Genomic DNA, 25,567 nt, shown 5'->3' with positions numbered 1-25,567 from the left:
CTGGCTGCAACTGGATAGGTCAGAACTGCCATACAGAAATCCCGCCACACCACACTCCATATATTGCGTGCACTTGGCCCGAATCAGCCCCCAGCAGGTCCATCCCGCTGGCTGCAGCGGACTAGCTGCTTCGGAACGGCTGTCTGACCGAGCCATCCGCTGTTTCGCTCTCTAGTCCCTCTTTTTTCTCTTTGTGCTTTTTTTTTCCGCTTTGCCTTCATTTCGGCTTAATTCAAAGTCTTTCTAGCTTAGCGCCAACCTAAACAGAAGAAGGCAACATTCCATCTAATCCTTTGGCCTGTTATCAATCTTTGCCGTCGTTCGCGACTTGATGGCTGGTTTTCCTTGTGTCTATTCCGGCTGTAGTTCATGTCACTGTGTTCTATAAAGCTCACGCTTGTCCCTCCCTGTCCCCGTGCACGGTCATTTCTAGTCTCTCGCTTTTCTACCTCGCATTCCACCTGACGCCGTTGTCAACCACACAAACATCACCATCACTTGCCCGTTCTTCCGTTCTCTTCACTTACACACATACATTCATCGTCGCCCCCCCCTCTTTCTAGCAATGCTCTCCTTCGGCTCGAAAAAGCCACAGGCCGATGATCCAGTCGCTGTCAGTGGCTCACAGTCAGATACCGATGTTGACAACTACATCAACCCCGAATACAACTTCAAGCCTGTCGAAAAGTCTAGCGGTGTCAAGCGTATTGAGGCTCTGTCTTCAGCCCTGACTCTGACTGACCGCATTGCTCTATACTTTGGTGTCTTCCTGGTCGCCTATGCCTATGGCCTGGATGGAACGCTGAGATACACCTACCAGACCTACGCCACCTCCTCATTCGGGGAGCACTCGCTGCTGGCTACCATCAATGTCATCCGTGCAGTCATTGCGGCTGCCGCCCAGCCGACGGCCGGCAAGATTGCCGATGTCTTTGGCCGTATGGAACTTGTCTGCGTGTCGGTTTTCTTCTACATCATCGGAACCATTGTTCAGTCGACTGCCAAAAATATCGAGGCTTTTGCTGCTGGTGCTGTCCTGTACCAGATTGGTTACACAATGATCATCCTGCTAGTAGAAGTCATCATTGGCGATGTGTCGTCGACCCGTAGCCGTGTGTTCCTCAGCTACATTCCTGCCACGCCTTTCATCATCAACACATGGGTGAGCGGTGATATTTCTGAGGCCGTGCTCAAGGTCACCAGCTGGAAGTGGGGTATTGGTATGTTTGGCATCATTTACCCCGTCTGCGCCATGCCCCTTATCATCACTCTTTGGGTGGTCGACCGCCGTGCCAAGAAGCAGGGCTTAGCCAAGGACTCTTTCACGAACAAACGCACTGCTTCTGAGATTGCCACTGATCTGTTCTGGCGTCTGGATGTCGTTGGCATCATTCTCATGATTGCTGTGTTCGCGCTGCTTCTAGTTCCTCTGACTCTGGCTGGCGGCTCCAGCTCCAAATGGGGCTCTGCTCACATCATTGCCCCTCTGGTTTTCGGCTTCCTGTGTATCCCCGTCTTCATTATCTGGGAGATGCGCGCGCCCCATCCGCTTGTTCCCTTTGTCCTGATGAAGGACCGGTCGGTGTGGAGTCCCATGGCTCTTGCGCTGCTGCTCAACTTTTCCTGGTACATGCAGGGCGATTACCTGTACACCACTCTGATTGTGGCCTTTGACTTTTCCATCAAGGCTGCCACGCGCATCACCTCGCTGTACTCATTCTGCAGTGTGCTGATGGGAGTTTTCGTTGGTCTTGTCATCTTCAAGGTGCGCCGCATCAAGCCGTTTGTGATTGCCGGTACCTGTCTTTTCATGGTTGCCTTTGGCCTACTCATCCACTACCGTGGCCAGCCCAACTCTGCTGGCCGCTCGGGCATCATTGGCGCAGAGATTCTGCTTGGTATTGCCGGCGGTCTGTACCCGTACCCGACGCAGTGTTCGCTGCAGGCTACGCTCAAGCACGAGCATCTAGCCGTCATGACTGGTCTGTACCTGGCCACATACAATATTGGATCTGCCCTGGGCAACACGGTCTCTGGTGCGCTGTGGACGCAGGTTCTGCCCGACAGACTTGAGAAGAACTTAGCGGGCATCAACAGCACACTCGCGGCTCTCACCTACCAGGATCCCTTTACGCAGGCGGCTTTGTACCCCGTAGGCACGCCCGAGCGTGACGCTATTATCGAGGCTTACCGCCATGTACAGCGGCTTCTGACCATCACGGGCATCTGCCTTTGTGTACCCATTATTGGATTCGCCTTCTGCCTACGCAATCCCAAGCTGAACAGAAAGCAGACCTTGGCAGATGAAACCCCCGCATCGTCTCAGCGGGACATGAACTCCAGGTCGCCAGAGTTTATGGGCGAGAAAGAATAAGCAGGTTAAGGTTGGGGCTACTGTTTTCAAAAGTTTGATTGGTCGGCTGTGTTTTGGTCTGTAATAAAAGTATGTCTTTGGTGTAGTTAGTTGATGGTTTTTATAGTTAGTTGGTTAGTTAGTTGGGTGGGATATGTGTTTGTTTTCTCAATACCACGATGTAATAACTAATAATTTCCGATCCATGCCATTCCTTAGGGTTTGGGTGAACATTCTCGGCTTGACCCACAACAATGGGAAAAAAAAATATGCAAAGTCTGCAAGAAGGAATTTGCGGCCATAGCTTCTCTTCATTTAGCTTGCGAGGTTGTGAGCTTCTTTAATTTCCTTTAATTGTGTGCTTGCTTCCTCAATTGTCTCTTTTCTCGTTGGCATGGAGGCGAAATCGAGGGAGAGAGCATGGGGAAGGGAAAATGTGGTTTTCGACTAGCTATAACTAGGCAAAGTCTCGAACGCAACACATTATGTAATCATTCACCAGTGCGGAGAGTCAGAGGCGGAGACGGAGCACCACTGGGTTTGTGGATTTCTGAGGGGTTAAACGAAGTCCGCAAGAGAGGCAGAATCGGAAATGTCACTGTGGCCACGACAGGACGAGAAAATGTCTGTCTTTGTATTTTTCTTCTTTCTTTTTTACCCTGTTCTTCGTTTCTGCCGCGGTGTTTCGAGACGAGATTGACGAGCACGGGGGTTAACTCCCACTCTCCAGGAAATGTTGTTCTCAGGCCCTGGATAAACAGGCATTGGACACACATTATGCATGGATTGTGGATGAAACGTTGAAGGCACCTAGACTAGACGAGCAAGGGGAGAAAATAAGACGGGCTTTGGCTAAATGGGATTTGAGTTTAGGAAGCGCAGACATAGCCGCGGCGCCTGTGTCTGTTTTTCCTGACCTGACTGATGGATTGGATATTTGGCTGTGACCTGCAGTGGCCTGCAGCAAGGAAAATCCTGCAAGTTTGTCTGCCGTGGCCATTCGGTGGCGAGCCAGTTGAACCGACGGACGGACAAGTGGCCGGCTGGCTAGCTGGCTGAAGATAGATGCAGAAGTCGGGGCTTTGGATAGCGTCTAGGTGTCGAGCGTCTCGATGTGTGTTTCTGTGTCCGGACAAGTGTCTGTAGTGGTCCGCTGGCCAATGGACGACGGCCACTGCGTATGCATCTGCATGCTTGTTCAGACAGTTGAACGGGTTGGATATGCAGGCCGGCCCGTCCTGTTTCTTTCCATCTTTGGCGTGCAAGACAGTCTGCGAGCCAGTGTCTGACCTGGGCCTGTACTTTTGTTCTTCCTAGTGTCTTTCTCCCTCGACCGCTGTCTCTGGCCATTCCGACGCCGTCTTTGTGCGTTCCCAGTTGGCCAAGCTAAGACCATGACGATTTGGCTGTTTGGGGGAGGGGAGGGGGGTTCGGTGTTGGCATCCTTGCCGCGCTCTGTTTTGCTTCCTTCGCTTGCTAATGTAGAACCAGAGGGAAAAAAAAGTCTAGATCGAAGTCCACTATTGGGCCTGCGTATGAGTAATCGTTAGTTATCGGGCCTCCTGACTTTTCCTGCTGACGCCACTGGATGGACTCGTCGATTGTCTGGGACGTTTGGCTTGACTAGACAGTCGCCTCGGCTGCGGGATTCTTTGTCAGCGTAGATATTTGAGTCTGTAGTTCTGGATAGTCATACATGTGTAATTAGTACATAACTGCTTCTCCTGTCTCTGTCTTCTCTTGTCCTTGTTCAAGTTTTCAGCCACAGTGGCACCTCCACATAGCGCCACACCCACGATACCTCCCATCCCTTGCAAGCCCTTGATTGATTGCTGGCTGGCTTCTTGTTTCTTCCTTGGACTCCTTCTCTGTCTCCTTGCTGGCTCGTTTTCCCCAGGATCAGGCCTGTTCTCGGGGCGTGCAGGGTCTTTTCAATCTTCTCAATCTTCGCAGGCTCATCTTCTTCTTCTCCCCTGCCACCTGTCTAAGCGACCGCCGACTTTGCAACGAGGGCTCCAGCAACAGCAATCCTCTGTTTCTCTGGCTGTACCTGGTCCTTTGCTGGGCGGCTATTATTTATAACAACTCCAACAACCGCCGCCCATGTTTGTTTTTGCTCCTTTCTCTGCCAGTCTCTCTGACCTCAAGCAAAGGCCCATCACACGCAGATTGGCTGTATCCGCGTCACACATACAGACACAGACACACAGCCCCTTTGCCTCTTTCAACCCGCGCTTACATACATAAACATAGGCCATAGTTAACAACTAGAGGTGTTTGTCAGCTAGCCACTGCGTCCCTGTGCGCTTGTTTGACGCTTGACGGTACTTATTTCTTGCTTATAACGCCAGGTGCACATCATTTCTTAGCCTGGCCTTCTCCTGGTCTTCTCCTAGTCTTCTCCTGGCCTTCTCCTGGTCCATCCTATCGCTATCGTCCCTGACCGACCAGACCAGCAACCTCGTCTCATTTGGCAGAGCGCTCCCTCGTGGTGGCGTCTTTCATCTCCCTGTTTCGCTGTTGCTGCGACTCTATCTCTGCGGCCTCTAATACAACTGCTGCATCGGCCCTCGTCCCACCTCACAAGTCCTCTGTCCAACTGTTGCCCACTGTTGGCTGCCATTTACTTCCCACACTACAAACCCTCCCCTCACTATCACACACACACACATATACCATGGCAGCTCTTGCAATGTCCATGGCCATTCCCAAATCGGCAAATCAGCGAGACGAAAGCGCTCATGACGACTCGCAGTCTCCTCGCCTCTACAACCAGCGCACCAACACCAACGAAACTCTCTCGCATCAGGGTGACCGACGAATTCTCGGCAACTCGCCTGTCGACCAAAACGGCAGCTTTGAATTTGATCGGGTGTTGAAGAGCGGCTATGTCCAAAAGCGAACTCAAAAGACCAAGGTATGTGGCCGCTTGTCAAACTTGAACAGCCCTCGCTCGAGCAGAGCAGAAGAAAACTGCCGGAATGGACCTCGCTAACACACATGCGCCCTGTAGGCCTGGAAGTCGGTTTATCTTGTCCTCCGCCCAACTTCAATCTCCATCTACAAGACTGAACGCGAAAGCAAGCTCCGGAATAAGATTGAGCTTGCCGACCTGACTGCTGTCGCCCACCTCAAGGACCCCAAACACAAACGTGACCATGTATTTGGCCTGTTCTCGCAGTCGCGGAATTTCCACTTCCAGGCGTCTTCGGAAATAGAAGTCAACAGCTGGGTCGACTTGATTCGGACTCAGGCTCGCATTGAGGAGGAAGAGGAGGAAATGTTTTTGCAAAGCCCCCAGTCCCGCCCTGGCGCTGGTCTCATGGACCGCATGTTTAACAAGAAACGGTGCATGGCTAACAACAACTACAATATTGCCGGCAGCTCGTCGCAGGCTAAACGTATCCTGTCATCATCGCCCGAGTTGCAGATCAACCCACCAACTCCTCGCCTAAGCTCGCCGCCGATGTCTATGGTAATGGACTACTCGGGCATGTCAGGCAACGAGATGGCCTCAGACTTTTCAGACGCCGATATCCCCAATGTCTTTGTGCCCGATGCCAACAGAGATTCTGGCACCGCCGGTAGCGACACCGTCAACAGCGCTAAACGAACAAGCACGTCTCAGGCTACACCCTCGGGCGCCAACAACAACAGCATCACAATGCCCGACCCCGATCGCGTCATCTGGCAGGACTGGCTGTGGATGCAGCGCAGCAAAGGCGGCGTGCGTCAATGGCGCAACTACTGGGCTGTGCTGCGCCCGCGCAATCTCATCCTGTACCGCGACCAGACCGAGTACACGGCACAGTTCATCCTGCCGCTGGACTCGATTGTCAACGCCGTCGACATGGACCCCGTCAGCAAAACGAAAAAGTACTGCCTCCAAGTCATTACCGAAGAAAAGACTTTCAAGTTTTGCGCACACGACGAAGAGCCCCTGGTGCAGTGCTTGGGTGCATTCAAGAGCCTGATTGCCAAGAGACGGGAGCTGCAGGCCGCGGCCGTGGCATCGGCGGGCAACGCAGCTGGACCGCAGGAGAAGTAGCCAAATTAGCCGGATAACCCTTCGCTACATTTCTGTTTTCCTTTTTTTTTTTTTTTTCAGCAAGAACAGTATCTCCTGTTCCGTCTTCTTCCGCCCTCGGCCTTCTTCCCTTTGTTCACATGCTCCGTTTGTTTTGATACCCACAAACTCGGTCCTAGCTTCCGCATCCTTTGGCGCTTCCTCTCCCATGTTCCTTTTGGTTCGCCTTTTGTCTTTTTCGTTTTTATTCTTATGAGATCACGACTCTGTCTTTCATTTATTGCCCTGATAATCTACTTTCCCGTTTTTCTGGCACCTGGTTTTCCACTTTGCACCCAATAAATATAAGTTACCCGACAGGCTTCCCGGAGATGTTTCTGTCGGCTGGTACTTTGACCATGCGGTCGGGACCTTGGATAACAAGGCAAGAAAACAAAAACACTAGTTTTTTGTAATTAAACATTAATCCAAATAAAACCAGAATCTAATTGCCATTGAGGTACTGAAGAAAGACCCTTTTTGTAACATATTGGAACGAAGTCTCCCTTGTATAACTAATCCAACGTGACGACATGTCAAGTCATCTATATACCTTTCTACCTTCTTTCATACAGGAAACTACGTGGCCTGCCAGCTTACTACACCACAAAGAACTCGTCGTTGAAATCCGCCATGTCATGCACCTGCAAGTCATCATCACCGGGATCCATAAACATGTCCTCAAACGACGACCCCGGATCCGTCCCGCCTAGACCTAGCAGCTCGGCGCCAGGTATTGCCGGGTTGTTTCCACCGGGTCCCATGCCCATTGGGGCCTGCGGCGCCATGCCCTGCTGCATAGACGGAGACGGAGCCGGAGCCGGAGCAGGGCCAACAGGCCCCCCGGCGGGCCTGCCCGCGCCAGCCATAGACGGCGCCATGGGTGCAGGTGGAGCACTGCCCATCTGTGCAGGCGGTGCGACATGGGCGTGGACATTTGCAGGAGCAGGCAAGCCAGTGGAGTTCAGAGGCGCAGAAACAGGTGCAGCGGCGGCGGCGGCGCCGTGGGGCGCATCGGAAATAAAGATGTCCTCAGATCCGTCGACGGCAGCAAACGTCATCTTGTTCATGTCTGGGGCAGAGAAGGACGAGGTGGCTGGGAGCTGCTGTGGCGGTGGCACAGCAGAGACAGAGTTAGACATGGACGCTGGCGATGGTGCGGAAGTAGCGGCTGCGGCTGCCGCAACAGCGCCGGCGGATTTCTTCTTGGGAGCCTGCTTTGGTTTGGTAGCGGCGACCGCGGCAGCAGCAGCCATGACGGGTGGAATTTGCGGTGGTGGCACGGGCGTCTGCTTCTGCTCGACGGGGGCGAAGGTGGGATTTGCGAGGCCTGATGTGTCAGGGCCTGTGGTTGACGGCACAGAGGCGCCACGAGCGTTGGTTACTGGCGCAGCTTTGCCGGCGGTAGCAGGCGAGGCTTTCGATAATGCGGGAGAGCTTTTACCTGATGCTTTGCTAAGTGCCGGCGACGCTTTGGCAAGAGCTGGTGATGCCTTGCTGAGTGCAGGCGAAGACTTGGAGAGGGCAGGGGAGGACTTCTTGGGTGATTTATTGATACCGCCGGTGGTCTTGGCAAGTGCAGCCTTGGTCAGGGCCGGCGATGCCTTCTTCACGGGCGATTTGGTCAGAGCGCTGGCGCCCTTGGCCAGCGTCGCCTTGGTCAGAGCAGGTGATGCCTTGGCAGGGCGCGGAGTGGAACCAGAGGATGACGGCTCCTTTTTCATCATTAGCGGTGACGAGCCATGAACTGAGCCGGCGACTGACGGTGGCGGCACGGGCGTGACGGTTGGCGCCATGGGCGCTTCTGGAGCCATGACCATTGGCGCCATGGGCGCAGTAGGCGCGGCAGAGGGGATTATCGGCGGTGGCACGGGGGTTGCCTTGAGCGGGGCTAGCGGAGCCGCAGCTGGCGCGGGGGCAGACCTGGCAGTACTGCCGGCATTCCTGGCGGTGATGCGTTCGAGATCACGAGATAGAATGGCTCGGGCGTCAAGCTGTAGACATGGCGGGTTAGACTAGACGCAGCTGGCGCATGGCGGGAAGGCAGGCAAATAGGAATGAAATGGGGGTGGAATGGGGAACAGTACTAACAATCTGCATTTCTAGCTCGTCTATTGCGTTCTGCCATCGCCTGTCGGCCTCGGGCAACTTTGACTTCAAAGTCTCCTGGATGGAGGTGAAGTCACCGGCCGGGCCTAGGCTTGCGGCATCCTGGATGGCGCGGCTGAGATCGATTATCTGGGGGAGCAGGGAGGGCCTCGGTTAGCGGGCCACGTGGTTCGGGATCAAGATGCGGGAACTAAAGCGAATGCGGCGATAAAGGCAGCAATGGTGCGCAAATGGCGGGCCGTGGTTGAATGCGGTGATGATGGGTGGTGGGCGTACTAGTTGGGTTTTGACATCGATGAGCTCCTGTGTCGGGTCTTTTTGCAGCTGGTTCATTTTGTGCGTGTTATAGAAGAGCGATCGAGGAGGAGGAGGCTGTGGTTTGGCGCGGTGGAAGCCGGAGAGCTTGAAATGGGAGAGAGCGAGTTGCAGGTTGGCGGCTGAGGATTGGCCCTGGAAGGCGACTCGGTTTGTAGAAGAATGCGACAATCAGGACCGAGTTGGTAATAATAGAGACGGTCCACTAAAAGGTGATAAAATAGACATGGTGGGACTAGTGTTTAGACGTTGTTGGTGGCGCCGCAACAGACCGGGTCCAGCACTAGACCAAGTTGTCTACCATAATATTTCTGTGTGTCAGTTGGTTGGTTAGGTGTTTGGCTTGATCTTTGGCACCCTCAGATTCACATCGGCAGCCGTGCTGAGTGAGTGGCATGATGTGGCATGGTCTGAACTACATTGAGAATGAAGCCGGGTTGATGGGGTGGCAGATGGGGTGGTATCAGGTGGCATCGGGTGGTGCCAGGTGACAGGCTACAAGTAGCAAAGCGAGTGGTGTGTGTATACTTATATGTAGTTAGTTACATAACTATACATATGTACAAGTGCAAGCAACTACTCCGGAACGATTTCTACTCCGGTGTTACATGGGTGCGTGTTAGCCGGGGTAGCGCCGAAGATGGCCGGGGCCAGTCGTGATGGGGAGCTTAAACAGGTGGCGCGGCAGCGAGTTGATGGCAGACGGAGGGGCGGAGGGGCGGAGTAGGGATCTCCTTGTCCATTGTCCATCCAAGTTAACTCACTACAATGGAGATGTTTCTGTCTCTCGTAACTAGTTAGTTGTGTACATGTGTGCATACGTATGTAGTTGCTTGGACGCTGCCGCTCTATATTCCCCACTCTCGTGCATCCTCCCAGCCCTTCCAGTGCATACTTATTGGCCTGATCACCGCCATCAAACTGGCTCACGGCAGGCCGTGAAAGCTTGGGGACGTCTTCTGGCGGCCATTGGCGCTGTGACAGCTGCGTAGAGGCGTCCGTCGGTGTGCCTGGGCAGTCAGTACAGCAGCCGGCAGCTTGTAGCTTGCAGCTTGTAGCTCGAAGCTCCAGGCCTGAGCGAGGCCTGTCCTCGCTGCTCCACACCACACAGGCAGGCCCAACCCAACCAACCCTGCCCCCTTTTCCGCTGTCTCCTTGGCCGTTCTTCGCTAGCCTATCTGTCTGTCAGGGTCTATGTCTGTGTCTTTCTGTGTATGCTCTCTGCCTGCTCTGCCTGCTGAGTTGTGGCATCGTCGACAAGGCCCTTTTTTTCCTCTCGGCTAAGCTTCTTCCTGTTGGCCTTCTAGCTGCTGTGAATCTTGCGTTTCCCCTTTTTTTTTTTTTTGTTTACCGCCTGGGTGCTTTTGTTTCGTTGTTTTTTTTTCCTTGCTCTACCTGTACATTTCCTGGGCTCACCGTGCCTCTAGCTCTGTCTGTGTTCTGTTGCTCTCGTTCTCTGTGTACACCTGCAAGCATCTCCCTCCTTTGCCTTGCTGTCCTTCCGGCTCGACGTCGCTCCTGCTCCGCCTCCTCCGCCTCGGCCTTCTCCACCCCGCCTTTAGCTTCCCGGTTTCTGTTCGAGACGTCTCGGAGCTTCCTGCGTGTCCTCAGCAGTCCAATTGGCCGTTCTCGACTCTCACTCGACCCATTTGTTCGTCTGCTCCTCTGTGTCCCGAATCAGGCCACCACCTCCACCACTACTATCACCACTATCACCACCATGTCCGACCAGTCCTCCGTCCCCGTCGAACCCGCCCAGCAGGCCCAGTCGGCCATGGCACCTCCGCCGCTCCACATCCCGCAGAACGCAAACCCCATGCCGGCCGGCATGACCTCGCCCCTGGACCAGGGCGTCCTCTCGCCCACTTCCGGCGCCTTTGTCCGCCGTGCCGCCCCCGAGCCCAACAAGCGTGCTCTGTACATTGGCGGCCTGGACCAGCGCGTCACCGAAGAGGTGCTTCGCCAGATCTTCGAGACCACTGGCCACGTCCAAAACGTCAAGATCATCCCTGACAAGAATGTGAGTTTCACTGCGTCTCCCCTCCCCCTTGCCTCTTTGCTTCTCCTGCCCGGCTACCTGGCCCGACATTCAGCTTCCCGTCTGGTGTCTCACCTCACCCCACCCTACCCTACCCAGCCCACGCATCTCCTGCTTGTCTTGACTTCATTGTTGCGCATCCGCGCCTCCAAAACCATGTACCGTCACTAATCACGCTCTCTTTTTTCGTGTCAATAGGCCAAGGGCTTCAACTATGGCTTTGTCGAGTACGATGACCCCGGCGCAGCTGAGAGAGCCATGCAGACTCTTAATGGCCGTCGCGTTCACCAGTCGGTAAGAAGACTCTGACATTCATCAGCCCATTGCCCAAGCCGCTAACCACTTGCACTCTGTCATCCACAGGAGATCAAGGTCAACTGGGCCTACCAGGCTAGCACTAACAACAAGGAGGACACCAGTGCGCACTTCCACATCTTTGTTGGTGACCTGTCCAACGAGGTCAACGACGAGCTCCTAACCCAGGGCTTCTCGCCCTTTGGCACTCTGTCCGAGGCCCGCGTTATGTGGGACATGAAGACCGGCCGCTCGCGCGGCTACGGCTTCGTGTCATACCGCGAACGCGCCGACGCCGAAAAGGCCCTCAGCTCCATGGACGGTGAGTGGCTCGGCTCGCGCGCTATCCGCTGCAACTGGGCCAATCAAAAGGGCCAGCCGTCGATTGCCCAGCAGCAGGCCATGGCTGCCATGGGCATGACGCCCACCACTCCCTTTGGCCACCACCAGTTTCCGGCTCATGGCGCTGCCAGCTACGACATGATTGTGGGCCAGACGCCCCAATGGCAGACCACGTGCTACGTTGGCAATCTGACACCCTACACCACGCCGCAGGATGTTGTGCCGCTGTTTAGCAACTTTGGCTTTGTCGTCGAATCTCGCTTTCAGTCGGATCGCGGCTTTGCGTTTATCAAGATGGAGAACCACGAGGCCGCTGCTATGGCCATTTGCCAAATGAATGGCTACAATGTCAACGGCCGGCCACTCAAGTGCAGCGTAAGTATCTCACAATCTCGTAGTATCTCAACAGAACTAAATCGTCTGCTAACAATCCGATAGTGGGGCAAGGACAAGACGCCACAGGGCGGTAACTTTGACCCTTCACAGCCGTTCAGCCCACAGAGCGCGCAGGGTCCCGGCTTCCCACAAACGCCGACGGGGTTCTACCCTCAATACGGAGGTATGTGACAGTGTGCCGACAACCATTGCGTCGCTAAAAACGAACGGTTTATGGCTCTGCGAAAAGAAAAACGAAAAAAAACACATGTATGGCTAACCGCTCTTCTTTTTGATAGCCCAGTTTAACGGCCAACAGGGCAACTTTGGCGGACCGCAGCCGCAGTCTCCCGCAGGTTATGGCTCGGTGGGAGTAGGCTACGGTGGGCCTCAGAACGGCGGCGGCTTCAACCGCAACCAAGGCCAGGGCCAGGGTCCGCAAGGCGGCCAGGGCCAAGGTCCTCAGTCTCAGCCCCAACAACAGCAGCAGCAGCAGCAGCAGCAGCAGCAACAGAACGGACAATGGCCGCACAACTCACAGGGAAACGGCAACGGTAATGGTAATGGCGGTGGATTCAACGGTAACTTTCAATCTTGAAGGACAGGACGAACTTGCGAGGACGAGGACGAGGTGAAGACAATGCAAGAATGAGAAGCAGCACATAGCAAAAACAGACAAAAAAACAAGACAACACACACACATACAAAAGAGCCCACATGCAGATCTTTACTTGTCTCTTCTTCCTCGCTCGCTCATTGTCAGATATCACCGTCGTGCGTCCCCGGGCGTTGTCCTTGTTAGAGTCTCTCGGGCAGCGCCGCCCGAGCATTCATTTCCTTGCATATTCCATGGCCTGATCTGCCATGTTTTGATCTACTTTTTCTTCTGTCTGTCTTTTGCATAGATGGTATTCTTTCTCTAGTTTTTTTTTGGTTTTCTTTTTCTCTTTTCACTGGGAGCTCGTTTTTCCTGTTCCTGTTGTTCTTTTTTCACTTGGGATTTTGGCAGTGTTTGATCCCGTTTGCTCTTCTCTGCTCTGTGTTTGCCACTGGAGTTGTTTAGTCCAATGTTCCTTTGCCCATTCACGTTAGTTATGTGCCTGTACATATGTATGTGCTTGTTGTTTACGGGTAGCTTGGGCCTTCAGGCCGACCAAGCTTAGGCCAGCCAGCATGGTGCCCAGAGAGGACGGTGTTTCTTGTTTCTTGTTTTGTTTCCTGTTTCTTGATGGGTGGCCTGCATGGTGCTGGCTGGTGTTTTGGGTATGGGTAACCAGGTAGATCGTGGAAAGAAGAGGGGTTGTGGAGGAAGAGTGGAGGTGAAGGTGGAGGACGGCCTGGTCAGACGTGAAGAAAGTGTGTGATCATGTATTTGGACACATGCATAACAAGATCAAGGTGGGGTGAAGGAAGAAGTTGGCAGGGTTGACTAGGGTTATCGACGGGCTTGTTGTGTCAGTTGTCTGAGGCCTGAGGCGCGCCTTTATTGGCGAGAGCTGCCGAGGAAGCGCTGGTGTTATCTGGTGCAGGGGAGATAAGGCAGGTTCCCTAGGTAGGTCCAACGCAAAAAAAGGGCCATTTGCGTGCATGGTGGCCACTGTCAGTGTTTCACTCATTCTTTATTTTTTTCTTCTTTTTCTTTTCTTTTTTTTCCCACGTTTATTTCTGTCACGTATTATCCTTGCAGGCAGCTTTGAGGCCCGTCTTGTCTTGGAGTTTTGCGGCTGCGCATGTTATCAAGGTGGTTTTTTTCCCATGAGAGCGGCTTTAGGGGCGAAGTGGGGGGAAGGAGGGGCGGTGCTACAGGGGTTTGGGCCGAACGTTATAGAGGGCCATCGAGGGCTATAGAGGGCACAGAGAGAGTTATAGTGGAGGGTTACAGCGGGTAAAGACAACAGCCGGCTTCAGTATCAGTATGCCATCAGTGAAATGTTGCATGGTACTGCGTGTTGTTTTCCTCTGTTTTCTCATCCAAGTCGGCCTCTTTTTACTGCTCCTCATTTTTTTCCCTTGGTCCTCAGCCACCGCATCTGAGCAGGTTCATCAACAGTTTATCCTGGAAAGCGAACCACACAATAGCCCCCCTCCCCGCAGTTCTACAAGTGGCTCCCCGCCTTTCCAGGACCTTGACAGCTTGCAGTTAGGCTGGGCTTTTAGTGGCTCTCCAAGCAGTTTAGGCCCTGTCTCTTTTGCTGTTTCCAGCAGCAGCAGCAGTGCCTTTTGCTTTTGTGTCTGTTTCTGCTTCTGCTTCTGCTTCTGCATGTGCGCCGCCTATTCTGGCCTGCGTGCTTCTTTCTTTCTCCTCTTCTGCTTCTTTTTGGCCCATTCGGCGAGTCGCTCTATCGCTTCAACATATCTTTGGCTCTCCCTTTTTTGTTTTTCTTTTTTTTTGCCGCTGTCGTCGTCTCGTTTTTGCCTCTGACAAGCTTCCCCTCCGGCTGTCTGCGTCTGTGTCTGTCCTGTCTCGTATCAGAACTTTCTTGACCTTGGTCTTCTTGGAAGGAGAAAAGCCAGACTTGCTTGTTCCCGGAGGCCATGCAGGATTCGCACGATGCTGTTCTTTTAGCCCAGCAGCACCAACAGCAACAACAACAGCAGCAGCAGAATCATCACAATCCATTCCAGCAGCAACAGCAGCAGCAGCAGCAGCTCTACCACCAACTCCAACTCCAGAACCCAAACCCGAACCAGGCCCAGACCCAGACCCAGTCCCAGTCCCAGTCTCAGTCTCAGTCTCCCATCCCACCCCAGGCGCAGCCGCCCTTCACCTGTCCCATGCGGCCGCACCACCAGTCGCATCTCCCGGGCAGCGTTCCTAGCGGTCCCATTGTCGGCTCCATGCAAAACCCCTCGGCCCCAGCGTCGGCATCGGCCTCGGCCTCAGCTCCCCGAAATCCCGTGCTGCTAACCACGTCGGCCGGCAGCGAGCCCTCGACTGCTGCCCAGCGATACTCGCCCATGCAGGCTCTTTCGCCTACGTCTCCCTACGGGCCCAACACTGGCAGCGGCCCTGTCCCTGCCAGCCTGGCTCCCAATGGCGTTGGCATGAGCCCCCAGTTTTCGTCTCAGAGCCAATCGCCCACACGTCCCGAGTATGCCCACCAGCCGCCGCAGCAGCATCAACACCAGCAGCAGCAGCAGCCACAACAACCCTATCCGCCCTATCCCGTCTCGCACGCCGGCCACTCCCACTCTCACTCTCACTCGCACTCGCTTTCGCAGCAGCGCCCGCCCGTGTCGTCGCTCCCCACCTCCAACTCCTCCTCGAGCTCTCCGCACCACTCGACGCCGCCCCAGCTCCAGATTCAGTCTCAGCCACAGCCGTCTACCCAGATGCCGCCCATGCCCTACGAGAATTATAGCCTTAATCACAACCACACCCAAAACCACGTCGGCTCGGCCATGCCTCACATGGAATACACAGACCCCAAGTCTCCCCGCCGCATGGTCCCCCAAAGTCTTGCTGTCGGCCAGCAACCGCCACAGCTCCAACAACAACAACAGCAGCAGCAGCCGCTGCAGTCGCAGCCTCAACAACAACAGCCGTCCGTGTCGGCGTCTGCGCAGCCAACCCCCGCCATACAGCAGATGCCCGAGTTTAAGCGACTGCGGGCCATGACCGACCTCAACCCCAAGGTCAATGCCCAGCCGCCCTTCCGCCGTGCAAACCCCGAAGGCGGCTTCATCAGCGTGAGTTCTTCTCCATCGCCCCAGATCCCATACACCTTGTCTCTTTTCCGTCTCTGTATTACCGTCTTTTCCTTGCCCGCACAATGTATCGTGTCAACTGCCCATTCCGTGATCACGAGCTTGTGGTCCTCCGCCTTGTCCCAGCGTACCGATCCAGTCACCACAAGGCTGCTTGGGCCAGACCCCTCATTTAGCCTGCGTCGTCTTCTCCTTCAAATCTTGACTGCAGCCTACGTACAAAGCACGAGAATTGCTGCTAGCCGTGTTTGACATGCGTTTTCTGGTGGTTCTGATCTGATCCCCGTGTTTGCCTCTCTTTCTGCTTCGTCAATGCAGCCATCACCACATTCGCCCACACACACAATCCCTCGCTTCACATCGTGGCCAATTCAACCGCTAACCTCGCTCCGTATTCCCAATATAGCCTCTCCAAGCTCTGACAGTCCATCTCCCTGCCACTTACCGCATCTGCAACCCCGGCTTCAAGTATGAGTCGTCTCGCAACCCGCGTCGTGTCTTGACAAAGCCTAGCAAGGGAGTGAAGAACGACGGCTATGACAATGAGGATAGCGATTATATCCTCTACGTTAACGACATTCTCGGTTCCGAAGAGGCTGGCCACAAGTAAGTCTGCTGACAGCAGAAAACAAAGACACTAAGCCCTACTGTTCGAGTCCTTGCTAATCATGCTCCAATTTCGTCCCTCATAGGAACCGCTACCTCATTCTCGATGTCCTCGGACAGGGCACCTTTGGCCAAGTTGTCAAGTGCCAAAACCTCAAAACCCAAGAAGTCGTTGCCGTCAAGGTCATCAAAAACCGGACTGCCTACTTCAATCAGAGTATGATGGAGGTGTCAGTGCTAGATCTCCTCAACACCAAACTTGACAAGAACGACGACCACCATTTGCTGCGGCTAAGGGATACCTTTATCCACCGCCAACATCTGTGTTTGGTGTTTGAGCTGCTAAGCGTCAATCTTTACGAGTTGATTAAACAGAATCAGTTCCGTGGTCTTAGTACTACTCTGGTCAGAGTTTTTGCTCAACAACTCCTGAATGGTCTGACCTTGCTCAACAAGGCGCGCTTGATTCATTGCGATCTCAAGCCTGAAAACATTCTGCTCAAGAACCTCGAAAGTCCCATCATCAAAATTATCGATTTTGGCTCCGCTTGCGACGAGCGCCAGACTGTCTACACATATATTCAGTCCCGCTTTTACCGTTCGCCCGAAGTCCTGTTGGGCCTGCCCTACTCCTCCGCCATTGACATGTGGTCGTTGGGATGTATCGTGGTCGAACTATTTCTGGGTCTTCCCTTGTTTCCTGGTTCATCCGAGTATAACCAAGTATCTCGCATTGTGGAAATGCTTGGCAACCCGGCTAACTGGATGATTGAGATGGGCAAGCAGGGTAGCCAGTTCTTTGAGAAGCGCCAGGACGAGTTTGGCCGCCGCACATACCATTTGAAGAGTATGGAGCAGTACTCTCGCGAGCGCTCGACCAAGGAACAGCCTAGCAAGAAGTACTTCTCGGCCAGCACGCTCCCCGAAATCATCAAAACGTACCCGATGCCTCGCAAGAACATGAAGCAGTCAGAGATTGACCGAGGTGAGTCCAACCCCCCCAAAAATGCCGGTCTTCCAATTCTAACCTTGTTTCTCAGAAATGAATAATCGCATCGCCTTCATCGACTTTGTCCGTGGCCTTCTCAACACCAACCCGCTTGAACGCTGGTCGCCTCAACAGGCTAAGCTGCACCCCTTTATCACTCAGTCCAAGTTCACTGGCCCGTTCGTTCCTCCCATGAACCTCAAGTCAAGTTCTCTCAATCGCTCACCCGCACCTGGAACACAACAACAGATACAAGCAGAAGCTGTAAGCAAACAGCGTGCTCAGGCTGCGCAGGGCGCCTATGCCAACTCTGTTGCCGCTGCCCAGCAGCAGTTCCAACAGCAACAGCAAAATCCCCTGTCCCCACAACAACAGGCTTACAATAACGCTGCGACCAACGTCTACAACCCCGGACAACCTCCTGTTGGAATCCCTGCTGGCGCTAACCCGGCGACTGGCAACTATGGCCAGCCTCAACAACCATTGGGACAGCCTGGAAACTACGCCCAGATGCCTGTGCCTGCCAACTTCCTCCCCCAGTCTCAGCCGCAGTCTCAATCACAAGCGCAGGCCAACCAAGTGCCGGGTCAGGCCCAGCAGCTTCCTAACCAGTACGCCAACCAGCCGCCTGCCAGCGCTGCCGGCATGTACTCGGCCGCGCAAAATCGGGCCCGCCCTCGCGCATCCACCATGGAGCAACAGCAAAGCGGTATTCCCGCTGCCATTCAGCGCGTAGCCAGCCACCTGGATCCAACGCAGCCCATTCGCCTCCAGCCGTCACCTGCATACTACCCGCCGGGGGCCGAGACAGGGCTCGCCGGCATGGACGGAGCTGCTAGTCGCCGACGAGGAAGTAGAACGCAAGCTTCTGCCCGTGGCAACCGCGATTTTATCCGCACACTCGAGGAGCGTACACTAGAGGAGGGTTACATGGGAGGCAATACCAACCCATGGCGGTAAAAGGAACCACAAGACATGCGGAGACATGCGGATGAGGACGCGGAAGAGAAGCGATGGGATCAGCTCATGAACCGACTGGCAAACGGGAAATCGTCGCCTGGGTGAATGAGCAGAGGGTGTGGACCGAGAAGGCTGTGAAGACGTGGGAGGCCGATATCTTTTCGCTTTTGCTTTGTCCTATTCTGTTCTGGTTATTGATTATTTTGTATGCATTGTCTTTCCCTCTCCTCTATATCTCTCTTTCTCTCTCTCATCCTACTATCTACCAATCCTCTATTTCTAAGCCCTGCTCTTTTAAATTGTCGATGCTTTTTCTCCCTTTGCGCTGAGCATTACTTGATTTCCTGGTTGTACCGTACGTGATGCTCGTGTTCTCATTTCTTCTCTTTCTCCTAAATATGATCAATACGTCTCTATGCCTTCTCATTTAAAGTCGTTGATCATACATTTGGATGGATGTATTGCATTTTAATAAAAAAAACGAAGTAGAATACGCAATTAGTTACTAGCTGATACATGCTGTGCAAATGATTTGAATCTGGCCTGGATCCAACGTGCCAACCCACCCTCCCTCCTTTCTTTCGGTAGCTTTTCCCAACAAAGACACTCGCACCACGTTGGACTGGTAGGCTCAACATCACCTCGGCGGCGGCAACTCAGTACGCTGCCCAGCCGCTCCGGAAGCCACGGCCCCTGCGCACGCCTGCCACCACCTCGTCGCTGTAGAGACCGCCGCCAGCGCTGCCGTCAGATGGCATGCCGGCAGCAGGAGCGTGGAACTGGCCGACGGCGGGCGAGCCGTCGGGAAAGCCGTGAGAGCCGTCGAGGATGACTGGCGGCGCGCGCCGCGGGTGCATGTCGAGGTCGGCGTCGGCGTCGCGGTTGGGCGAGACATAGCCGCCGGGCTTGGGAAAGACTTTTATAATGCGACCATCGGCCTGTGGAGAGTGATGGAGCGAGGTTAGTATAAAGACCAAAAAAAGAAACAGTAAAATAGGAAAATTCAGAGGGGATGAGACGCAACATACCGTTTGGTTGTTAAAGCGGGCAACAACGCGCTCGCCACCTTCGCGTGTCGCAAACACCATCTCGGCGAGGATAAAGGGGGTCGTCAGCACAATCTCGCAGCTCAGCATCTCGCCGCCCACGACAGACATGGCGCTCTCAATGTCAGCGGCTGTTGTTCCAGGCGCAAAGTTTTGCGCGAGCACGGCGTATGGGCCAGCCAGGCCGCGAATCGAGAGGCCCGACTCCCTGCCACGGGCCTTTGACGAGAGAGGCGCAGCGACAGCGTCGTGCATAGCTGGCGGTGGGGCAGACTGCTGGATGGGTGGGGATGGGGGTTTGGCGGTGGTGGCGGTGGTGGCGGCGGTAGAAGAAGCAGTGGCGGCGGCGGGCTTCTTGGCCTTGCGGGCCTTGGCTGCGGGGGCGGGAGCGGGCTTCTCCGCATGTGTGGAGAGCGTGTAGAAGGAGGACGGCGAGTCGTTGACGATGCTGGCGGTTTGGAGCTTCGCGCCCTTGGGCCCAGTGGCCGTGGCCATGTTCTTAGCTATGCGTGTGTTGGCTAAGCCGGGCTTGGACTTTTTGTGTTTGGGGGCCGGGTGGTTGCTCCTCGGGGCGCCGACAGTAGCGAGGCCCCGGGCTTCGGGCGCGGATATCCGCGAGGCGAGCGAGGTGGTTTTGGGCGCGTGAGCTGCACCGCGAGCTTTTGAGGCCGAGGAGAGTGTGTGGGCTGTGCTGGACGAAAAGGCGCGGTTCGCCGAGGACTTGGAGCTGGTGTTAAGGGAGGATGTAGAGTGACTCTGCAGACGAGACGGCGGGGTTAGCAGGTAGCAATTGAGGGGATGGCTGTGGATTAGATGCGTTGTGCCGAAGGTATGTAGCCCGAACACACCTTTCTTACTCCAATCCGGCTGGCCATGGTGCCGCCCAAGCCGCTGGACAGTCGGCGTGAGGATCCGTTGCCATTGCGCTTGGAGAGCAGAATCGACTCTGCAAGATTCTGTGACTGGCGGCGTTCGCGACCTGCAGAAAGCGAGAAAACCCGGGTTAGCTGGTTGTTTGGTGTAGCACTCGCTGGTTCAGCATACCGTCGTTGATGATCTTCTCGAAGAGGCCGGCGTTCTGGGCTTTGGATGGAGCCATTGCTACGCGTGGGGGAGGCGTGGCGTGCGTGGCGTGCGGTGTCTTTTACGGTCGATGAGAAGAGCCGGATCAGGCCAGCACAGAAAAGATAAAAACAGGAGGGGGCGGGTGGGTTGCGTAAGCTCAAGATCGTGGTGTGCGGAATCTCGTGATATTGGGCGTTGCGTTGGCCGTTGCCGCGACTTCAGGGTTCTGGTCGCGTTGGCTGCAAGCAAAATAAAAGTGGGGCCAGAATGGCACTGAAAATCCAGGGACACAATGGCTGTTGGTTGGGCTACATACAGATTTGCTGATTCTCTGTGTCACATGGACAAAATATGTGTAGAACCCAGCGCTTAGCCTCTGAGAGCCGCCAGTGAACATGGCTGCGGCGTGGTAGTCAGTATATCTAAAGTCTGACGAGGCTGTGGCGTAGTCATTTGCATTCGATGAACAGCACTGGTAATCATGCCATATTGCGTTGTTTCTAAACGGTGTGTACACAGTGCAAGCACTGTCGGTTGTTGTTGTTGCTGCCTTTAACCCTTATTCCTGTGTAACAACTGTCTATCACCAATCTGACTGACATAGTAGACCAGCAACCACATCCAGTCGGAGACAGCTCAGAAATATTTCAGCAAGTCCATGTACAGCTCGTAGCTCCTCACCATGTACAAGTACTGCGCTCTGAGCAATGTCCCATTCCCACTCTCCCCCCCCTCCCCCCCCCTCTCCTCAGACAACATACGCATCCATCTTCCCTCTAGTTGGCCTCTGTCTTCTGGATCCCTCGATACGGCAGGAGCCCTTTAGTCTTTGTTGTTCTTTTTTTCATGTAGAAGGAACCTCTTTGTTGCTGTAGCCCCTCACTTCCTACAAAAACTCCCGCTCAAAACATTTCCACATCGTTCTATTTTCTTGAAGGCCTTTCTCCTTTGCTTCACCATCGGCTGCTTATCCAGAGCCCTCCCACACTCGTACGGCCCAGCTGACTGCCTTTCGCTCACATTCTTTCCATCATCTTTATCCCTTTCTCTTATTATCATAGCTCGCAGCCAATGGCGTCGACCGTCTCTGTCATGGATATACTGGTGCCCAAGTTGAGCCGCACGCCGTCGATGAGCGGCGCTCTGGATCTTCGGGACACCGACATCACGGACGATATCGAGTGTGGCTCGCTGTTCCCCAACTCATATGGCACCACCACCCTGAATCAACCCGCAACACGCTTCGGGAAGGTTGTCCAAGTTGCGAATGAGAACCATCGGTCGCTGAGAGCCTGGGGTAGGAAAACGTTTTCTCGCAGCAAGATACCTTTGCTTGATAGATCGGAGTCTGATGACTTTGAAATGAGTCAGAGTACGCAGTCCCTTCCCTCCTGATAGGGAAACAAGAGCTAATATATCTTCTCTATAGCACACAAACTGTCAGACCTGTCCAATATGAAGTCAGGGCCGCGTCTACCTCGCCGCAAAAGCTTCAGTGGACTGTTTCAAGTCATGGCCACCATGATGGCCAAGGAGACGCCCACGGATGATGCCCCAGATTTGGAAATGTCTCAGCCATCTGATGCCACTCGCGCTAGTACTCCTATTTCCGAGGAAACAATGTCATTCGACAAAATCCCTGCCCTGGTTAATACGCCAATTGAGTATTTGCCCAAGACCCGTGAAAAGTCGGAGTGTAGCTCTACTTTTCGACACTGCATTGACGACGCCGTTAAGATGATTACTGGCGAGGGTCTCGATATTTGTGACAAGTCTGCCGATTCTACCGATGACTGGTCGGGTAACTTTCTAAGAGCTTCTCGTGCTTACAAGACCCCATTGAACACTCCTACTGCCAGCATTTTGGAGATCCCAGGTCAGTCAGCCATGGGGTACCAAGCCCATGACGGCATAGGCCCTTCTAATCAGCTGGTTACTTTGGTCCTCCCCCCTGGCGATGAAGACACGCAATGTGATGCCTACCATTTGTATCTTTCTGAACTATTCGCGTTTTTAGGCGCTTGCCCTCCCAGTTTCTCCGTCCTTGGTATTTATGACGCTTCTCGCCGTGTCTACTACCTTCAACCTCCCACGTCCTTTGATGGTGCTCTGAAAGAACACATTATTTATATGAATAAAGACTCTTTGGTGCTGAAAACCCTGCCCGCTGGTCTTCGCCGTTTTCTTTCTGAGCTACCAACAGATCGGCCCTCATCCTCAGACTCTAACAGCAATGCTCGAAAGAAGCAAGGGGCATCTGGTGATACTGCCCCCACTGCAATGACAAGCATAGGCGTTGAAACTGAACCCGCAATGAAGAAGAAGCTTCGTTCCGATATCACGGAAATTCTGCGTCTCTTGGTTGCCCAGCAGGAAGAGAGAATAAACGATATCAATAAAAAGCGCAATGGTCCCAGTAAGATCGAGGTCTTGCGGGATGATGTCCGGACGCATCTTGATAAGACAGTCAAAGCTATTTCTGAGTTGATGAGTAGTCTGAGCCCGTTATCTGAAAAAGAACTACCTCACGTCGTTGAAGCTTCTTTGCCTTCCAATTCCATTATCCCTACAGATACTACTTCTCTTGAGAATAAGCAATCTGGTTCTTGTAAGACAGAAATTTTTTTGGAGTCTATTTCCAGTGACTCCCGGACAGCGGCGGCAAAGTCAGGTGAGATTTCACCGAAGCTTCCAGCCTTTGGGGTATCTGTCACGGAAGAAGGACAGGAGTCCCAAAGTCTGGCCGAGGCTTCTCCGTGTCGAGTCAGTATGACCAAGTTGAGCCGTGAAGATGGCAACATGTTCATTGTGCCATCAAAAGTCTTGGAGCGAAGATGCCGTGTTCCGTGTTCAGATGATGGAAGTGGCGATCTTGATAGCGCAGCACAAAAGAAAAAGGGCCGCACTCTCTCTGGAACGGGGCCATTCTTCACTGGGAGTTGGCGCCATAAAGCAGCCCGCGCTGATCACATGTCGCCATTTCGGGCTTCTTGCATGGGACAAGGCAATTCAGACACTGATAGTTCCGTAGTAAGAGGGGACAGTGAAGGTAGTTTGGACATGATGTCGGAAGCGATTCTGATTGCCAATGGCACGTTGAATCTTGAATGAACTGGAGAGAGTATGTGGCTGGTTTAGGCGCCTTGGATTTGCTTTGAGCATACAAGGAGATGCTCAAGGAATGTATTGTTACGTTATGATGGTACGGCTTTGTACCATGGGGCAAGGCATCTGCTTCATTTTTTGGATTTTTTTTTTTCGGATGTCAACTTTCTGTTATCGAAAGGCAGTCTAAAGGCTCATCCATTAGAGTTATCAGAGTAAATGTTCCATGAGCTTCTAGATGGTTGGTATCTGGCTGTACAGGTGAAATTCTGGTGTTGTACACAAACAGTGATTACGTGATGCGGCGATGTGCAATTTAGGGTTGGTGTATTTTAGGGTTTAGGACATGACTACAATTGGTAGGCTGCAAAACTTTGAAGACTTTGACGAGTCTTGGATTTTTCGAGATCAAGTTTGTCTCTCTGCTACACACTTCTTCGCTGTTCGTTATCTTTTTTGTGTGATACACCATCCTGACGATGTCGATCAACAACAGCACATCTGATCTGCCTGACCGGACAAGAAAGGTAGAATCGTCGGCGGCCGCGACAACTGGGCCCAGTTGTAACGATCCCGGCAGTGGCGGCTGTGGGGGCAATCGAGAAGGCCGAAGCGCCAACTGCACAGACAAAAAAGACCCGGAAGCCGGCAACAATGGATCGGCCGGGGCAGCGGCGCCAGGAAGCGGAGGCCCAGATCAGCAACAACAGGCCAATGTGGGGCCGAAGCTGTGCCGGCGTTGCAAGACAGATGAGGGGACGATCTCGATGAGAGGCCAACCAACATGCGCGTAAGTCTCTCTTGCTGTGTGTCCTGTTTGAGTTTTTTTTGTCTTAAAAAAAAGGTTCTGGCAGGTATATCTCCCTTGCCTTGACTCTGGTCTTGTGCACGCTGTACACTGACGTCATTACTGACATTGTGCTGCGGGTGCGCGGCCCCTCGCCCCTCCCTTCAGTAACTGTTTTGTGCCCTTCATCAAGCTCAAGGCCGTCAAGCGGCTCAACACGCTGCATCGCGCGCTAGCCGACATGCGCGGCTCGCGTGCGCCGCACAAGACGACGTATCTGAGCGGGCTGTCGCTTGGGCCGGGCTCGGCCGTGCTGCTGGCGCTGCTGCACGACAACATCGAGTACCTGGTGCGCAACGGGCGTGCCGGCATCGCCTACGCCGTCACGGTGCTGCACGTCGACACGGCGCTGGACGATGCGCCGCGCCGCGCCGCCGCGGATGCGCTGCTGGCCCGCTATGCTGCGCGGTTCCCGCGGCTGCGTTTTGAGCGCGCCCAGCTGGAGCGCGTCGTCGACTTGCCGGGCGTCAAGTGGGCGGCGCTCGGCGTGCAGTCGCTGCCCGAGGCGGATGTGGATGCGGATGCGGGGGGCGAGTCGGGCTTGGCCAAGGCGCGGCGGCTGCGGGCGGCACTGGATGGGCTGCACTCGGTTAGTGCGCGCGTGGATGTTCTGCACACGCTGGTGCGCCATGTGCTGCTGGCGCATGCGGCGGCGGGGGGGTACGACGCGGTGCTGCTGGGGTCTAGCATGACGACGCTGGCGGAGCGAGCGTTTAGCGAGGTTGCCAAGGGCCGCGGGGCCGCGGTGCCGTGGCTGACGCAGGACGGCGTGTTTCCGCTGCCGGCGGATGATGGCGCGCAGGGCGGCGGCAGTGGCAGCGGGGACGGCGGCGCGGTGACGCGTAGAGAGCTCCCGGTGTATCATGTTCTGCGCGATGTGTTCCGCGGAGAGGTGGTCACGTTCAGTGGCCTGGCGGAAGCTGCGGGCGGAGAGGCGTTGACCTCGCTGATCCCGAGCCTGGCGGAACAGCAGCAGCAGATTGCGGCCAAAAAAACAATTGTATCGCACAAGACGCTGAGCATCGAGGAGGTTATGGCGCGCTTCTTTGACGATGCTGAGGCTACGGGCCAGGCGAGTGTGATTTCGAATGTAGTGCGCACGACAGACCGGCTGGCGCGACACGGCGGCGGCGGCGGGGCGTGTGGGTGCGAGATCTGCGGGCTGCCGATGGATGTAGAGGGCGATGAGCGCTGGCGCGGCGAGATTGGGGCGCAGGAGGAGGAGGAGGAGAGGCAGGGGCTTTGCCATGGCTGCCAGCGGGCGTTGACGATGTAAAAGGGGATATGGTTATTGGGCTTGTAGAGATAGAAAATGGCGACTTTTTCATGTAAATGGTTTTACAGTAGGTA

General features: G+C 54.5%; 8 protein-coding genes across 8 annotated transcripts; 6 read left to right on the top strand and 2 right to left on the bottom strand.

The window, feature by feature from the left end:
* Nucleotides 1-565: 565 nt before the first annotated feature.
* Nucleotides 566-2,374, top strand: BROUX77_005853 (uncharacterized protein; the record flags this gene model as incomplete). Its single annotated transcript, XM_073750772.1, has 1 exon — nt 566-2,374. One exon carries the CDS (start codon nt 566-568, stop codon nt 2,372-2,374), a length of 1,809 nt encoding a protein of 602 aa, XP_073603723.1.
* Nucleotides 2,375-5,045: 2,671 nt separating this feature from the next.
* BROUX77_005852 (uncharacterized protein) lies at nt 5,046-6,401 on the top strand (the record flags this gene model as incomplete). Its single annotated transcript, XM_073750771.1, has 2 exons — nt 5,046-5,270; nt 5,367-6,401. The coding sequence occupies 2 exons, from the start codon at nt 5,046-5,048 to the stop codon at nt 6,399-6,401; spliced, it is 1,260 nt and encodes a 419-aa protein (XP_073603722.1).
* Nucleotides 6,402-7,018: 617 nt separating this feature from the next.
* BROUX77_005851 (uncharacterized protein) lies at nt 7,019-8,861 on the bottom strand (the record flags this gene model as incomplete). Its single annotated transcript, XM_073750770.1, has 3 exons — nt 7,019-8,413; nt 8,511-8,657; nt 8,805-8,861. The coding sequence occupies 3 exons, from the start codon at nt 8,859-8,861 to the stop codon at nt 7,019-7,021; spliced, it is 1,599 nt and encodes a 532-aa protein (XP_073603721.1).
* Nucleotides 8,862-10,563: 1,702 nt separating this feature from the next.
* On the top strand, nt 10,564-12,490 carry BROUX77_005850 (uncharacterized protein; the record flags this gene model as incomplete). The annotated part of the gene is made up of 5 exons (XM_073750769.1): nt 10,564-10,863; nt 11,080-11,175; nt 11,245-11,892; nt 11,956-12,076; nt 12,192-12,490. The coding sequence occupies 5 exons, from the start codon at nt 10,564-10,566 to the stop codon at nt 12,488-12,490; spliced, it is 1,464 nt and encodes a 487-aa protein (XP_073603720.1).
* Nucleotides 12,491-14,427: 1,937 nt separating this feature from the next.
* Nucleotides 14,428-18,154, top strand: BROUX77_005849 (uncharacterized protein; the record flags this gene model as incomplete). The annotated part of the gene is made up of 4 exons (XM_073750768.1): nt 14,428-15,582; nt 16,007-16,206; nt 16,293-17,191; nt 17,247-18,154. 4 exons carry the CDS (start codon nt 14,428-14,430, stop codon nt 18,152-18,154), a joined length of 3,162 nt encoding a protein of 1,053 aa, XP_073603719.1.
* Nucleotides 18,155-18,810: 656 nt separating this feature from the next.
* BROUX77_005848 (uncharacterized protein) lies at nt 18,811-20,299 on the bottom strand (the record flags this gene model as incomplete). The annotated part of the gene is made up of 4 exons (XM_073750767.1): nt 18,811-19,092; nt 19,183-19,956; nt 20,058-20,179; nt 20,245-20,299. 4 exons carry the CDS (start codon nt 20,297-20,299, stop codon nt 18,811-18,813), a joined length of 1,233 nt encoding a protein of 410 aa, XP_073603718.1.
* Nucleotides 20,300-21,357: 1,058 nt separating this feature from the next.
* BROUX77_005847 (uncharacterized protein) lies at nt 21,358-23,376 on the top strand (the record flags this gene model as incomplete). The annotated part of the gene is made up of 2 exons (XM_073750766.1): nt 21,358-21,637; nt 21,695-23,376. The coding sequence occupies 2 exons, from the start codon at nt 21,358-21,360 to the stop codon at nt 23,374-23,376; spliced, it is 1,962 nt and encodes a 653-aa protein (XP_073603717.1).
* A 473-nt stretch (nt 23,377-23,849) lies between these two features.
* Nucleotides 23,850-25,493, top strand: BROUX77_005846 (uncharacterized protein; the record flags this gene model as incomplete). Its single annotated transcript, XM_073750765.1, has 2 exons — nt 23,850-24,160; nt 24,326-25,493. The coding sequence occupies 2 exons, from the start codon at nt 23,850-23,852 to the stop codon at nt 25,491-25,493; spliced, it is 1,479 nt and encodes a 492-aa protein (XP_073603716.1).
* Nucleotides 25,494-25,567: the final 74 nt, after the last annotated feature.

Source organism: Berkeleyomyces rouxiae (genome assembly GCF_048999995.1).
Source record: "Berkeleyomyces rouxiae strain 22BRR77 chromosome Unknown BrBRR77_ptg000007l, whole genome shotgun sequence".
Lineage (NCBI taxonomy): Eukaryota > Fungi > Ascomycota > Sordariomycetes > Microascales > Ceratocystidaceae > Berkeleyomyces > Berkeleyomyces rouxiae.
This window is presented reverse-complemented; position numbering and strand designations above follow the sequence as displayed.